The sequence below is a fragment of the Narcine bancroftii genome, chromosome 4, assembly GCF_036971445.1.
Source record: "Narcine bancroftii isolate sNarBan1 chromosome 4, sNarBan1.hap1, whole genome shotgun sequence".
Classification (NCBI taxonomy): Eukaryota; Metazoa; Chordata; class Chondrichthyes; order Torpediniformes; family Narcinidae; genus Narcine; species Narcine bancroftii.
The window spans coordinates 240,596,382-240,612,868 of NC_091472.1; the positions used below are offsets into that span (position 1 = coordinate 240,596,382).

At 37.4% G+C, this 16,487-nt stretch overlaps 1 protein-coding gene across 3 annotated transcripts in view; it reads left to right on the plus strand.

Annotated features, from left to right (window-relative positions):
* The window catches only part of LOC138761771 (diacylglycerol kinase beta), a 618,073-nt gene that overhangs the window by 188,807 nt on the left and 412,779 nt on the right, over positions 1-16,487 (plus strand). For all 3 annotated transcript variants that reach the window (XM_069934483.1, XM_069934480.1, XM_069934482.1), the window contains exon 4: positions 8,357-8,522. In XM_069934483.1, the coding sequence (XP_069790584.1) occupies positions 8,357-8,522 (166 nt within the window). The remainder of the gene's footprint in view (positions 1-8,356; positions 8,523-16,487) is intronic.

Consider the following 16,487-nt stretch of genomic DNA (forward strand, 5'->3'; position numbering starts at 1 on the left):
TTGGAATGATTCTTCTGCTTTGGGTATAGGGTGTTCTGGTATCTGGAGAGCCTGATTAATGGTGACTTTGTCATCACCACAAATTTGAATTTCCCCATTGGGCTTTTGCACTGGCACAATGGGGGCTTCCCATTGGCTGTATTGGATTCAATCTTTCCTTTTATGGCAAAAGGTACTTTACTGGGTTTAAAAAAAAACTTCAGCTCAATGCCTGGACTCTTTGGATTTTCCCCAGGCCTTTTACGAAAACCCCCTGGTACTTCTTGAGAACTTGTTCCAGCTTTGGCATGTCTTTATCTTCGAGGCACGTGCATTTTGGATCCAATTTCCATCCAATCTAGTTCAATGTAGGATAGTCAGTGTCGTTTTGGCATTTGTCCTTGCATTTCACTTTAAGTTGCATTTTCCAAACACCTTGAGTTTCTCCTTGTGTCTGTTTTTAACACCATGTTGATCTGTTTAATGAGAGGTGAGGCAGGAGTCATTGCTTTAAATTTAATGGCATCAGCAAAACCTCTGCTTCTGTATCCAGGTCCATTCGAAGAGGTTAATTGTTGATTTTCACCTTGACATAGAATTAAACCATGAATATACATGATTTCCCCTGTCTTGTCTTCTTCTGAGTCATTTGTTTCAGGGCTGGGGCTTTCATCCTTCTCTTCCACTGTTCTCACTCTGGTGGGGTGTTTTTCGTATCTCTGACCCTTTTACCTTTGTTTCTTGGGCAATTGGCTTTGATGTGCCCCTTCTTTGTCACACTGATGGCACCCAGACCATCTGAAATAAGTTATCAGGCATATCGTTGTTTTTTTCTACAGCAAAAGCAGTTTTGGTGAGGAAAATTTGCCCACCACGAGGGGATCGCCTTGACAGATGTCCACGTTGTTATAAGCTGTTTTGAAACCCAAGGCTGTCGTATTTTCTGTCTGGCACTGCAGTCGGCAAAGCTCATTATTAATGAGTCCCTTGATGCATTGTTTAGGAGTTGACCAAATTCACACTGGCGTGAGTTTATGTAATTCCGCCAAATATTTTCTTATGAGTTCACCCGTACAATATAATCTTTGCCTTTCTGCTGCAACCAGTGGTTTGGGACTTAACTGTTCCCCTATTATAGCACACAACTCTGCAAAAGTTTTCGATCTAGGTGTTTCAGCAGCTATGAGATTTTTTTTAATAGATGAAAAGTTTTACTGCCCTTTTGGCTTAAAAACAGCATTTTCTTTCAGTTAATAGGTGCAGCGTCTGTAATATTATTGTCTACACAGTGATGATCAAATCATTCCACATAGTCCTTCACTCTTCTGATTCCATGAACTGCCCAAACTGTGCCTCCACCATTTTGAATCATCTTTTCTTTGTTCTTTGTGGTTGAGCTTGAGGAGTCCACTGTGAGAATGAACTTGCGTTTCCCTCTAAAATCTTCATTCCAAAGTCTGGAGCATTGAGGGGTGAGTTTTGATCCTCATCGCCACTCTGTTTTGTATTTAATGTTTCAAGGACAAACACTGCACTCTGAGATGTGGTGCTTCATTCATTCTTTAATACAGAACTAAAATGCTTCACTGTGATACATTGTATGTAAAAATGACAACTTCATGACGCTCAGCATGATAACGTCATACGCCTGCAGGCATAAGTATCGAACAAAGAGGGTCAAGAACTTCAAATTCCTACATGTCAACATGTCCTGAAGCCTCCACATTGATGCAATCACGAAGAAGGCTCACCAGCAGCTACACTTTTTGAGGTGTCTGAGGCTGTTCAGTAGGTCACTGAAGACTCGTAAATTTCTACAGGTGTATCGTGGAGGGCATTCTGGCTGGTTGCATCACTGCCTGGTATGGAAGCACCAACCCTCAGGACAAGAATAAACTCTAAAGGTTGTTAACTTGGCCTGCAACATCGCAAGCACCAGACTTCACTCCATCAAGGACATTGACATGAGGCAGTGTCTTTAAAAAAGCAGCCTCTATCCTCAAAAACCCCCATCATTCAGGCCACGTGCTCTTCACTCTGCTACCATCAGAAAACAGTACATGAGCTTAAGGACGAGCACTCGATGGCACAAGGACAGCTTCTTCCCCGCTGCCATCAGATTCCTGAATAATCAATGAACCAAAGACACTGCCTTACTTTTCATACACTGTTATCTTTATTTTTTTATATATAGTAAGATGGTTATAATATGAATGTTTGCTCTACGATGCTGCCGCAGAACACTGAATTTCATGACTTGTTCATGACAATAAATTCTGATTCTGGCATATACAGTATGTTGAATCTATCTCATTTAACAAATTTTGTAGACAGTGCTACAGATTTTTGTGGTTTAATGGGAATTACCATCAGTATCATCAAGCAAAACATACAATGATTAATTAGGATTTCCCCAGTTAGACAGACAAAAAAGCAGCAGTTTTGGTTGTGTTGCTCAGTTCAGGGGCTGCTTTGGTGCCAACTTGAACTTACTAAGATATTAAGCTAAAGCAGGCCATAGCAGACTGTTCCATCTCAAAGGTTTTGATGGTCCCTCTCCAGATCACAGACATTTAAGCCCATATATCCAGAACACTACAGAAAGAGCAGGTATGATCTGTGGAAAGCCATCTCCTGGGCGAAATTGAGTTTCCAGATGAAAATGGAAACCACGTGGGATACCCATCAGCTGTGGAAGGGGCTAAATGACATAACCTGCTACAAAACAAAATCTGGTGCAGTAGGAGACAGCAAAGCTTCACTCCCTGACAAACTTGAAGCCTTCTATGCCTGATGCGATCACAAGAACAAGAAAGAACTACCACTGTGCACCCCCATGTCCCCTGGTGCCCTGATGATCCTCTCCTGCCTGTATCTGAAGATGACGTGCCATCAGGAGAGTGAATCCAAGGAAAATATCCAGTCCAAATGGAGTGCCCCGCTGAGTAGTAAAAATCTGTGCTGACCAACTATATCCATATTCATCTCACTCTGTCAGGGCATGGTATCCACCTGTTTTAAACAAGTATCAATGTACCTGTGCCCTGAAGTAAACTAGCCTACCTAAATGACTATCACCCAGTGGCGCTCACATCAAACATCCTTTTGAAAGGCTAGTGTTGAAGCACATCAGCTCCTGTCTGAGTGGGACGAGAGTCCGTTCCAGTTTGCTTATCATAGCAACTGGTCTGCGGCAGATGCCCTTTCACTGGCTCTACACAAAACCTGTAACACCTGGACAGCAAAGATGCATTCATCAGGATACACTTTATGGACTACACATTTAACACCATTATCCCCTCAAAACTGATCAGCAAACTCTAAGACTTGGGACTCAACACACCACTGTAATTGGATCATGGATTTCCTCACCTCCAGACTACAATCCACGAGGATTGGTAAGAACATCTCCTCCCCAATCTCCATCCATATTAGAGCACCACAGGGCTGTGTTCTTAACCACCTGCTCTACTCACTTTACACCAACGACTGTGGGGCTCGGTACAACACCATCTATAAATTTGTTGACTATATCTTGATAGTGGGTTGTATAAAAAGGGCAATGAGTCAGCATACAGGAGAGAGATTGAAAACTTGGCTGAATGGTGCACGAACAACAACCTTGCACTCAATGTCACCAAAACTAAGGAGCTGATTGTTGACTTCAAGAAGGGAAAACCAGATGTATATATAATTCAGTGATCATTGAGGGATCAGAGATGGAGAGACTGAGTAATTTAAGTTCTTTGGAGTCACCATCTCAGAGGATCTTTCCTGGAGATGCACTTCAGCACATCTACTTCCTCAGGTTTTGTATGATATCGGAAATCCTGGAAATTTTCTACAAATGTGTGGTGGAAAGTGTGCTGACTGGCTGCATCATACTCTGATATGGGGACACAGATACCTCCGAGTGTAAACTCTACGAAGGTAGTGGACACAGCCCAGGACATCACAGGCAAACCCCTTCCCACCATCAAGAACATCTACGGGGAACCGTGAGAGCAGCGGCAATCGTCAAGGATCCACACCTCCAAGCACTTGCTCTATTCTCGTTGCTATCATCAAGAAAGAGGTATCGGTGCTACAAGATTTGGACTACCAGGTTCAGGAACAGCTGCTACCCCTCCACCAGCAGACTCCTCAACAACAAACTCAATCCGGGACTCATTTAAGGACTCTTACTTGTGCACTTTAATGTTTGTTTTTTTCCTCTCTGTATTCACAATCAGTTGTTTACATTTGTTTATTTGTTTACATGTGTACATAGTGTAGTTTTTGTTTGAGCTACCAATAAGTGGTCATTCTGCCTCGCTCACAGGGTTGTATGTGATGTCTTGAATGTCAAGTTTGCAGTTGACACGAATGGTTGGAGAAGTTGTGAATAGTTTCGCAGGTTGTTGTTGATTACAATGGAATGTGGAGTTGGGCAGAGAAATGGAGATCAATCCGTATAAGTGCGAAGTGATGCACTTGGAAGGTTGAACTTGAAGGTGGAAGAACAGCGAGATCTTGGGGTCCAGATAGATTCTTCAAGGTTGCTGCACAAGTTGATAGGGTGGGTGGTGTGATGGCCTTTATTAGTCAGGGTGTTGAGTTCAAGAAACAAGAGGTAATATTGCAGCTGTATTAAAATTCTGGTGAGTCCACACTTGGAGTATGATGTTCAATTCTGGTTGTTTCAAATCAAGTCACCTTTATTTGTTGTTCATACCACGCATTGAACGGTAAAGGCGAGATAGCGTTTCTCCAGGACCACAGAGCAGATTTACATAAACAGAAGTTAAAATATTAAGATGTATACAGTAAAAGTCGATGGAACACTATCCAAATATGTTCTGGAAATTCAGGAGCCTGATGGCTTGCGGGAAAAACTGTTGCCCAATTTGGTCGTAAGGACCCAAGTGCTACAGTACCACCTACCAGATGGTGGAAGGGATAAAAGTTTACATGAGGGATGTGTGGTCCTTCACGATGTCTATTGCTATTCGTCTGCATCGTGTTTTGTAGATGTCCGTCATGGTAGGAAGAGAACCCTCAATGATCTTTTCCGCTGATTTCACTAATCTCTGCTGGGTGTTATGGTCTGAAGTGGTACAACTTCCAAACCAGGTGGTAATGCAATTGCTCCGAATTCTCTCAATACTTATTGCAGGGCGCATGTTGAACCTTTATAGAGGGTGCAGAGGAGATTTACCAGGATGCTGCCTGGATTAGAGAATGTTGTCTTATGCGGCAAAGTTAACAGACATCTTTTTCGAACGATGAAGGATGAGAGGTGACTTAACAGAGGTATATAAGATTATGAGAGACATGTATAGGACATCTGTTTAAGATGAGTGGAGGAAAGTTTGGGGGAGATATTGCAAGATATTTCTAAATACATTGGCGGGTGCCTGGAATGTATTGTCAGGGTTAGTGATGGCAGCTGGTACAACAGGGACATTTACAAAAAAAAAGCTTAGATAGGCACATAGATATAAGAAATAGGGCTATGGGTGTGAGATAGGGAAGGATTAGGTTGCTGTGGAGTATGTTTACATAGGTTCAAATGGCATTGTGTGCTGAAGGGTGGTGTAATGTCCTATGTTCTAGAAGCAGAGCAATCAATGTAATTTTATAAAATTAGTTTCAGATTGAGTACTTTATAATGTTTTCTGACATTGTAACTAAACTCTGAATTTAACCTTTCTAAGATTTTGCAAGCACAACAATTTGATAAAACTAGTCCAGGTAGTGCCCAAGTTCTAGAAGTTCCATTCCTGAAAATTAGCAGCAGTTTGATTTTTCTTTAGGTCAGAAACATGAATTTTCTATGGCATGGGTGGCGATAACTACAATTCACAAGCCACCTGCAGCTTTTTGATTTATAATGTGCGACTTGTCGAAATATGTTGGCTGAGGCAGAATCATACGAGCTGGTACTCCCAATGGTAGTGTTAGTGGGTGTGGCTTGCAATTGAAAATACTTGTGTTTCCCATATATATGTATGTAATAGTCGACCCCCCGCCCCCACTAATTTTGGGCCCAGCTGCCCACTCATCTGATTTCCTGACCCCCCGATCACAGACTGTAACCTAGGCCCTGACCACCTGCCAACTGGAACTCCCTACGCCCCAACCGTGGACTCTCGCTTGGGCTCCACCTGCCCATCCAAAATCCCGATGCCTCAACTGCTGACATAACACCCAGTCCCGCCGCCAATCCAAGCTCCCAATGAATTGAACGACCCGGGTACTTAACACGGTCAGAAGTAGTACAGAATGCGTGAAATAGTCAATTCCCTAAATTGGTCCACAGAATTCAATGATTACATGAGTAGATACAACATGTGTACTTTCTGATTATTGAAACTAATGCAAATTAGCAGTTTAAAAACTACATACATGAATAAATATTATTATGTAAATGTATTTAATATTAAATATTAAACAAAATGTGCATACAAGAGTAAACATGTATGTCATATGTTTTCTGATCTTGTGGCTCTCAAACATCTGAAATTTATTGTATGTGGCTCTATGTTAACCAAATTTGGCCACCAATGACATTGCTATGCATGCACTTGTACGGTTCTTTGATTTTATTAAATAGTCATCTTAAAGCTATTAATAATTAAACTAACAGAATATACACTGTATCAAGTCATTAATAAATACTAGTTTGAAAAATTCTTTTAAAGGATATGGGAGAATTTGCATAAAAGTCAGATTTATGTAAGTTAGGTCATTCATAACTTCAGGAGCCCCTGCATAATGTAAGCAAGCATGACCAATGTTCACAGATTTATTGGTTTTAGAGAGGCTTCATAAAAAGTAACAGTTTGCTCAATGTCTTATGGAAGATATAAGCTAGGGGGATTGCTAAAAAATTAATTTTCTTGAATTTGGCGACAGTGAAAGATAAATTAATTTGTTGTCTCATAATTGCAAAGGAATCTGTTTTAATGAAATCTGCAAAAACATCAGGAGAAAACAATTGTTGCTTCTGACAGTTAACTACCTGAGAATAATGACCAATTAATGACAATTGCCTCCATTTTCAAATTGGCCCCCAGTGTGGGTCAGATCCTTAGGTAGAAAATGCAAATCGAGAAAATTGCTTCAATAAATTGTGTGAGAAATGTGTGTATAACAACAAAGTGTATGTTTGTCATTGGTGTATTTCTTGATAGCCAGTCAATTGAATCCACAGTTCATTCTGACATTAACTGATCAATTCTATTTAATTGTATGCAGTTTTAATAGATTGTGCAAAAACTGTGGAATATCATTCAGTGTTTACATCAATAAGAAGGACCTTTAAATGCATTTTCAAATGTTACCATGCAATTTTAAACCAAAAAACTGTTTGGTTGCTTTTTTTCATTCCTGTATAATTTATTTCCAACTCCGTGTTCTATTTCAAATGATTTTTTTCAAATATAACACCATTGTGAGATCAGAGTTCATAGTAGCTCTCAGATTCTGAAAGTCACGTTCATCATTTAGCATTGTATGAAAATATTGATGCTCTCATATATTGGGCTCTGTAGCTGCTTAGCTCTGTGGCATACAGTCTAACTCGGTTAACCACACACATTGGGCTTTGTAGTTGTTTACCTCTGTGGCATACAGTCTAACTCAGGGGTAACCAAACTGCGGTCTATTGCCCATTTTTAAGTGGCCCATTAGAAAATAATGGCAGTGCTGCCAGAGTTGCTGTAATAGCAGCGCAGCTGCAGACCTACGGAGAGCAGGGAATGAAGTCTCAGTACTTCTCTGTGGGGGTCTATCTGCCAAGTCTGACTGCCGTCGGCTCTGTACAGGCTTTAAGTGGCCTGTTAATGATGGTTGAAAACTGCCAAGTTTAATATTGTTTGGCCTGTGACTCCTTGTATTTTTTTGTTGGTGCCTCACAACCAAAAAGGTTTGGCCACCCCTGGCCTAACTACTACTCAATTTAGTGAATTGGCAGCAGGCTGTTTATATTAATGTATAATAATCAAGTCAGAAGATTTATAATTGTAACAAATTTCTTTCACGTAAACTAGCAGATTAAGTTGTCGATGCCTGATCCACAGCCATACATATTCATTGTATCCCTTCTGTTTGATGCAAATAATAATTGTATGTGTAATATATCAGAATTAATTGTATGATCATGACTGCATTTTAAATAAGAACCATTACAAAGAAATAGATATGAGATATTTACAATCTGGTCTTCCTTGTGTGGCAGTCTTCAATAACGCAGATGAATGGACTTTTAGCCATGCTTGTGTTTTAAAATCTATTTACTTTAGGACCCAACTTGATGATATTTAATATTTTATATATAACACGAAAATCTCTGCCTTTGGATTGTTGCTTCAATGCTTTTTTTCCTTGTCACCAGCCTATAGATTATGAAGGCTTCAGATTATTCATGAAGACCTATCTGGAGGTGGAGATCGCAGAAGAACTCTGTCAGCACTTATTCATGTCTTTTAAAAGGAAGACAAGCCAAAATTCACCAGAGTCCCAGAGGCAAAACACAAGCAATTCACAGTTTAATCTATTAGGTAAGTACAGAGCAAATAGAGTATCAGGTTTCTAATTAAAGTAATGATATCAGTATTGTGTTAAAGAAGCATTGGAAACAGTGCTTAAAATTGCTGTGAACAGGAATGAAGGGTTCATGACATTAAAGCCATGGAATAAAATCTAAAAAAATTAATTCAGCAAATCACCATGATCTACGTATGTTAGCAGAGTAATCAATCTGGTATTGAAATGCATCAATATATTTTAATATTTGATATAGATGTAAATTTACTTGAGAATACATTACATTTTCTTGAATAGTTATGGCAATTAGAACCTGTTTAACTGAGATGGACAGTTTCTTTGTCTAGAAAATAACAAAGCAGAGTAAAAATGAATTTTAATGAAATAAATGGTTCTCGCATTTGGCATCTGCAGTTTCTTGTGCTTTTTTGACTTTGATTCATAACAGTCCTTTCACTGAGGTTAATGCATGTTTGATGTCATGTGTAAAGAATAACATGAATATTTTGTTGGTGTAGCATGTCACGATTTCAATTTTCGCTTATGAATAGGTTGCAAAACTGCCTTTGGATGTTTGTTTTCCAGTCAATTTAATTAGTTATTGACATTCCCACAGTGGATGTTAGAAATTGAAGGAAGAATTAGGTCAGGAAATCTTTTTAAACAAGTTAAGGAGAATAATTAAGATGAGATTGGATAGACAAAAAATAAAAACAAAGTTGGTAAAAATGGACAAGAAGAATGAACAACAGTTAACGAGAGAATGGAAAATGAAAGAAACTGTCTTTCTTGTTGTGCACACTTCCAGGCATCAGGCATTTCTCCTTGCCTGTGTACACAGTAAAAGAATACTCCATCAGTGACTTGCAAGCATATTCATCAGCTGGCCACTCAACATCCTTGCATTGTGAAATTGACAGCTTCACAATACTTGGAACAGTAAACACGGATATACTGATATTATTTTATGCAGTTCCCTACTTGGTTTGTGGGGATTGGTGTTGCCCTGCAGCCTTCTCTGGTGTAATTAATAATATGATAATTCCAGTGGGCATTTGGAGCTATTCATATTCTAAAATAATTCTGCTGTAATTACTGTATAGCCATTTCTCTCTGAATATATAATGGAGTTTTATCATGGAGAAGAGTGAATCAGTTAAACCCTTTGATTAAGCCCATTCCTTGTGGAATACTGCACTCTTTCCTGTTTTAACCCATGCTTTCACTGTGACCTTCAAAAGTTGATCTAATTTCTCTTGGAGTCCAGATCCACTGCAGTTAAGCCCCTGCTTATAACTTAGTTTTGTTGAAATATTTCAGATTCATCTTCAGTCTTAAATCTGCATTGATCATTAATTTCCCGAATTGTGCTTTTTACTTTCTGAACGGTTGAAAGGCAGTCACTGGCGTCAGCCCCTGACAGCATACCTGGCAGTGTATAGAAAATCTGCACCAACCAACTAGCCGGAGTGTTCATGGACATTTTCAACCTCTCCTTGCTGCATTCAGAGGTTTCCACCAACTTCAAAAGGGCATCAATTATCCCAGTACCCAAGAAGAGTAGCATGGGTTGCTCAACGACTACCGCCCAGTAGTACTAACTTCTACTGGGATGAAATGTTTTGAGTGGCTGATCATGGGCAGAATTAACACATACCTAAACAAAGATCTGGACCCACTACAATTCGACTATTGTCACAATCGCTCCACGACAGATGCAATGTCGCTGGCTCTCCACTCAGCTCTGGATCACCTCGAAAACAGCAATTCATACATACGCCTGCTCTTCATAGACTGCAGCTCAGCCTTCAATATCATTATTCCCTCAGGGCTGGTCAAGAAGCTACAAACTCTTGGCCTCTGTACCCCACTCTGATACTGGATCCTTGACTTTCTCATCGGAAGATCACAGTCAGTATGAATTGGAAACGTCTCCTCCTCACTGATCATCAACACAAGGGCACCCCAAGGATGTGTGCTTAGACCACTGCTCTACTTGTTATACACCCACAGCTGTGTGGCCAGGCACAATTTCAATGCCATCTACAAGTTTGCTGATGAGACCACAGTTGTTGGCAGAATCACAAACGGCAATGAGGAAGCATATAGGAGGGAGATCAGCTCGTTGAATGGTGTAACGACAACACCTTGTGCTCAATGTCAGTAAAACCAAGGAGATGATTGTGGACTTCAGGAGGAAGTCAGGGGAATATGACCCAGACATCATCAAGGGCTCAGTTGTGGAGAGGGTCAAGAACGTCAAATTACTAGGTGTCAACTCCTCTGAGGATCTGTCCTGTAGGCTCCGCGTTGATGCAAACACCAAGAAGGCTCGCCAGTGGCTATACTTAGTGTGAGTTACTTGGGGAGATTCAGTACATCACCAAAGACTCTAGTAAACTTCTACAGGTATACCGTGGAGAGCATTCAGGCTGGTTGCATCACTGTCTGGTATGGAAGTGCAACTCTCAGGATCACGAACACCAAACTTCACTCCATCAAGGACATTGACAGTAGGCGGTGTCTTAAGAAACCAGCCTCTATCCTCAAAGACCCCCACCACCCAGGCCATACCCTCTTCACTCTGCTACCATCGTGAAAAAAGTACAGGAGCTTAAAAATGAACACTCAGCAGTACAAGGACAGCATCTTCCCCACTGCCATCAGATTCCTGAACAATCAATGAGCCAAAGACACTACTTTTTGAGCACTATTATTATTATTTTATTCTTTATATAATGTTGAAAAATGGTTATTTATGTTTGCTCTACGATGTTGCCGCAAAACACTGAATTTCATGACTCGTTCCTGACCGTAAATCCTGATTCTGTTATTGCATGCAAGAGGTACACATTGGAATAGACACTCTCTTAATTTGTTAATTTGTTGCATTTTGCTAGTGATATGAAATATTGTGATTTTTATCGCAGAAACTTCAGTATGATATGGCAGTTACAGGACAAAATAGTGAACTGGAAGTTTATTTAATAATCAGTGCACTTCTCCAATATGCTGCACTAAACATTTCCTACTTTAATAAACGTTTGACAGTTCTCTCAACCTTCAGTTTCAATTTCTTCTACATCTGCGCCACTACCCCCCAAAAAAAAGTTAACGCTAGTTTAAATCCACTAAATATCTATTTTTCAGGTTATAAAACTGAATTGTAATCTGAAAAATTCATATTTAAACTACAAGATATATTTCAATAACTATTAAATATATCGTGTATGTTTTCAGAACTAGCTTCAAATTGTGTGTGATGATCCAAAATTAAAATACTGTAGCTGTTGAAAATCTGGAATAAAATGCAAAATGACCGAAATCCTCCAGTGAGTATTTCCAGCATTTTCTATTTTGTTTCTGTATTTGATAACCATGATTATCCACAGCAACTTTCTTCACTGGAACTACCTGTACAAGTACGAGAACCTAACTTCATTTTTTTTTTTGGAAAATTTTATTTAAGAATTTTACATGATATTACAAAAAAAAATAAAATACAAGATACAAATACAGATATATAAAAAGAAGGAAAAATATAAAAAATAATACTGATAAGGAAAATAACCCCCACCCCCTCTACTAATTACATCATCTTGACTCCCTCCCTCACCCCTCGGAGCCTTAAAAAAATTAAATTTAAAATTAATTAATCAACGTGCCAACTCTACATAACTCTTACTTAAGATCAATAATCATACAATCCAAATATAAACTCCACATTTTAATTAAAAAAAAGAATAATTATTTTGCAAATTGGAAGTTATTTTTTCCAAATATAAACATGATTGCAATTTATTATGCCATCTTTGTATATTTAATTCCACATCATTTTTCCAAGTTAACGCTATACATTTTCTTGCAATCGCTAACCCTAACCACAGAAATGCCAAATGCCAAATGTGGCTTATCAACCAATCCCAAAGTAACAGCATTTATATATCCCAGTTAGCACATCATTGAATCCATTTGCAAATCGATTGTAAATAAATCTTTCAAAAATTTAACAACTTTTTCCCAAAAATGTTTAACTTTCTTACATGTCCATATACAATGCACAAAAGTACCTGTCGTTTCTCCGCATCTCAAAAACAAATCTGTTGGTCTAATTCCATATTTCTTCAACTTCTCAGGGGTCAAATATAATTGATGAATAAAATTATAATTTACCATACTATATCTCACATTAATTAATTTTGTAACACTGTCTATACATATATTTGACCATTCCTCCCAAGACAATTCAATATCTAACTCTTTCTCCCATTTCTCTTTTATTCTATCTATTCCAACTTTATCCATCTTTTCTTGCAACAACTTATACATTTTCAAAAGAAATCCTTTCATGTCCTTGACAACCATTATAATCTCAAACTTAGATTGACTTGATAAAATTAATTCCATACCAAATTGTATTCGCAAAAAAATCTCGAACTTGATAATAAATTAAAATAGAATTTGCAGAAAGACCAAATTTCTCTTGTAATCTATTAAATGTAGAAAATTTATACGCCTCAAAACAATCCTGTATAATACTAATTCCTTTCAATTTCCAATTTTTCAAATAAGGATTATTTAAAGAAAACAGGATTAATTTATTCTGATACAACAGTGATTTAATTGAAATTTTCTCTTTAGAACCTATAAGCTGATCCTGCTTATACCAAATATCCAATATATGTCATAATACTGGTAAATTATATTTTTGTAACAACAAAGGGTTTCATTTGTAAGTAAATTGACTCATTTCTTTTTCAAGAATTTGATCCAACATCAAACAACCTATTAATAAATTTCAACTGAGCCGCTTCATAATAATTTTGAAAATTTGGTAATTGAAGTCTTCCCCATTCATTCCGCCACATTAATTTATGCATAGAGACCCTAGATAATTTACCCTTCCATAAAAATAATCAAATTACTTTATTTAATTCTTTTAAAAATTTCTTCGGAATCCCATATGGAATAGATTGAAAAAGATATTGTATACAAGGATAAATATTCATTTTTATACAATTTACTCTCCCAATTAACGTTAATGGCAAACCTTTCAATTTCTGTAAATCAATTTTAATCTATTCAACAAAGGCATATAATTCAAAATATATAAGTCGTGATAATCTTTATTAACTATAACTCCTAAATATTTAATCTTATCAGACCATTTAAATCTTTCTACAATCTAAATAATCCTCATTTGATATTGGCAATATTTCACTCTTCTCCCAGTTAACCTTATAACCTGACAATATGCCATATTGATGTAATAAATTTTCCAGCACCCTCAAAGATTCTTTAGGATATGTTAAATATATTAAAACATCATCAGCAAACAAATTAATCTTATATTCTTATTCCCCACTTTAATACCCAAATTTTGCCTAACAGCTTGAACTAAAGGTTTTATTACCAATGCAAACAATGCTGGTGAAAGTGTAAAAGCCGATGAAATCAGACCATTCGTCATTATTTGTGTTGTAGGATTAGTGTATAAAGCTTTAACCCAAGTAGTTAAAATCGGTCCAAATTGAAATTTTTCTCAAACCTTAAATAAAAATTTCCACTCAACCCTATCAAAAGCCTTTTCCACATCTAACGTCACTATCATTGGTTGATTAGCTTGTTGTCTAGCAGCATTAATTATAGAAATCAATTTAGTAACATTATCAATTGAGTATCTGCATTTAATAATGAAATTGGTCAATAAGAAGACATTTTTAATGGATCTCTCTTTCCTTGGAATAACAGTAATCAATGCCTCGAAAATGATTCTGGAAATGAGCCCATCTCAGTTGCCTGGTTCAAAGCTTTCATATAAACCGGAAACAACAAATCATTAAATTCTTTATAAAATGCTTCCTTTAATTTCAATTCTATAAAAGGACAATCTAAATCATTAATATCCTTCCCAGTCAATGATGGCAATTTTAAATTAGCCAAAAACAAATCAATTTGCTCCGTATTTTGTCTACTTTCAGATATATGCAATTTGTCATAAAATCTAAAAAATTCCTCATTAGTTTCCTGAGGTTTATGACTAATCTCTGAATCTTTCCTAATAGCATTAATTGTTCTTGATGTTTGTTCCGTTTTTAATTGCCAAGCTCAAACCTTATGTGCTCTTTTGCCTAACTCATAATAATGCTGTTTCGATCTTTGAATAATTTTTTCATATTTATATGATTGCAATGTATTATATCATAATTTTAATTTAGATAAATGGTTCTTATTATCTTCAGTAGAATTCTTCTGAAATTCTTTTTTTAACTTTTCAGTTTATTTTTCCAAATTTTGACTTTCAATCAAGTTTTGCCTTTTAACTCTAGCTGATCTATCCCATAAAACAAATTAACTTTGTACTGAATCCTGATTTGTTTGTAAATAAAAAAAATATTTGTTCCCTAATATATTAAATAAACTCAGGCCTTTTTAATGACATCTCATTAAATCTCCAATGATAAGTATTTGCTACCTTCTCAGTACCTAAACAAGAAGCCAACAACAATGAATGATCAGACAAAATTCTACTTTTATACTTTGCTTGTATAAATCTACCTTGCAATTGAGCTGAAACTAAAAATAAGTCAATTCTAGAAAAAGAATTATGCTGTGCCGAATGAAAAGAGTAATCTTTTTCAGTAGGGTTCAATTTTCTCCATATGTCCACCAAATTTAAATCCTTCATTACCTCAATAATTCTCTTTGCCATTTTAGATCTCTTCACAGTCTTTGGAGATTTAACCAACAAAGGGTCTAGACAACAACTCCCACTAAAAAAGTGCTTGGTTCAAATTTTAAAAAGTACTGTAAGAAATGCTTCATCATCCTCATTTGGCGCATAACCATTCATCAAAGTCCAGTTTCGGAAATTTTTTACAATCCACCACCAAAATCCTACCAGCATTAACAAAAAAGGAATCCAAAATAAACGGTACTTTCTTATTTATCAAAATGGCTACTCCTCTAGCCTTAGAATTAAAAGATGAAGCAATCACATGTCCTACCCAATCTCTTTTCAATTTCAAATGTTCTTTCTCAGTTAAGTGAATTTCTTGCAAAAATGGTATATCTACCCTCAGCTTTTTAATATAATCTAGTACACGTTTCCGTTTTATTGGATGATTTAACCCCCTAACATTAAAAGTCGCAAAAGTCAAATTATTCATTATCACATGGCATTTAACAAAATTTACTCTTACAATTAAACCGGCTCCCCCTCTAAACTAGTAAGAATCCCCAAAAAAGAAAAAAAAAACTCCCCACCCCCACCCCACTTACTAACTTAACAATCAAATACAATCTCAAAAATCTCCTCCTCCCTCCCAAATTGCTAAGCAGTACCCCCTCGTTGACCGGGTGTGGTCAATACCACTAGTGGTACATGACTTCGAATTCAGCGGGTCATCTGCCTCTCCCCAGCGGGACTGCTAAAAAAAAAGAAAATCATAAACTTATTGTCCAGTCTGCTTTATAATGTCTTCCGCCACATCAATCAGCTGTAACATCTCCATCTACTGCAATTCACTCTCATTTCCATTCTTGACTTTAAGAACGTTGAATGCTGGCTTCTTGGAAAGATCAAAACTCAACTTGTTATCTGGAAAAGAATTAGCAAAAGTTAAGGCATCTTGAGCTTTCTCAAAAAAATTGAAATTGAGATGGCCCATAGAACATTTTCAGAGCAGCAGGATATCGAAATGTCGACCTGTAACCCTTCTTCCACAACACTGACTTGGCTTGATTAAACTCCTTACGTCGCTGTACAACCTCCTGACTCTACTACCTTGAACCATTATTGGATTCTGACCAACTCGGGCTTTTTGCACCGCAAGACACAAAATCGTCTCCAGATCTTGATATCTTAAACATCTGATTAGAATTTCTCTTGGAGGTTCCCTAGGAAAAGGTTTTCTTCTTAACGCTCGATGAGCCCTGTCCAATTCCAATTCATCAGGAAACACTTCCACCCCTAATAT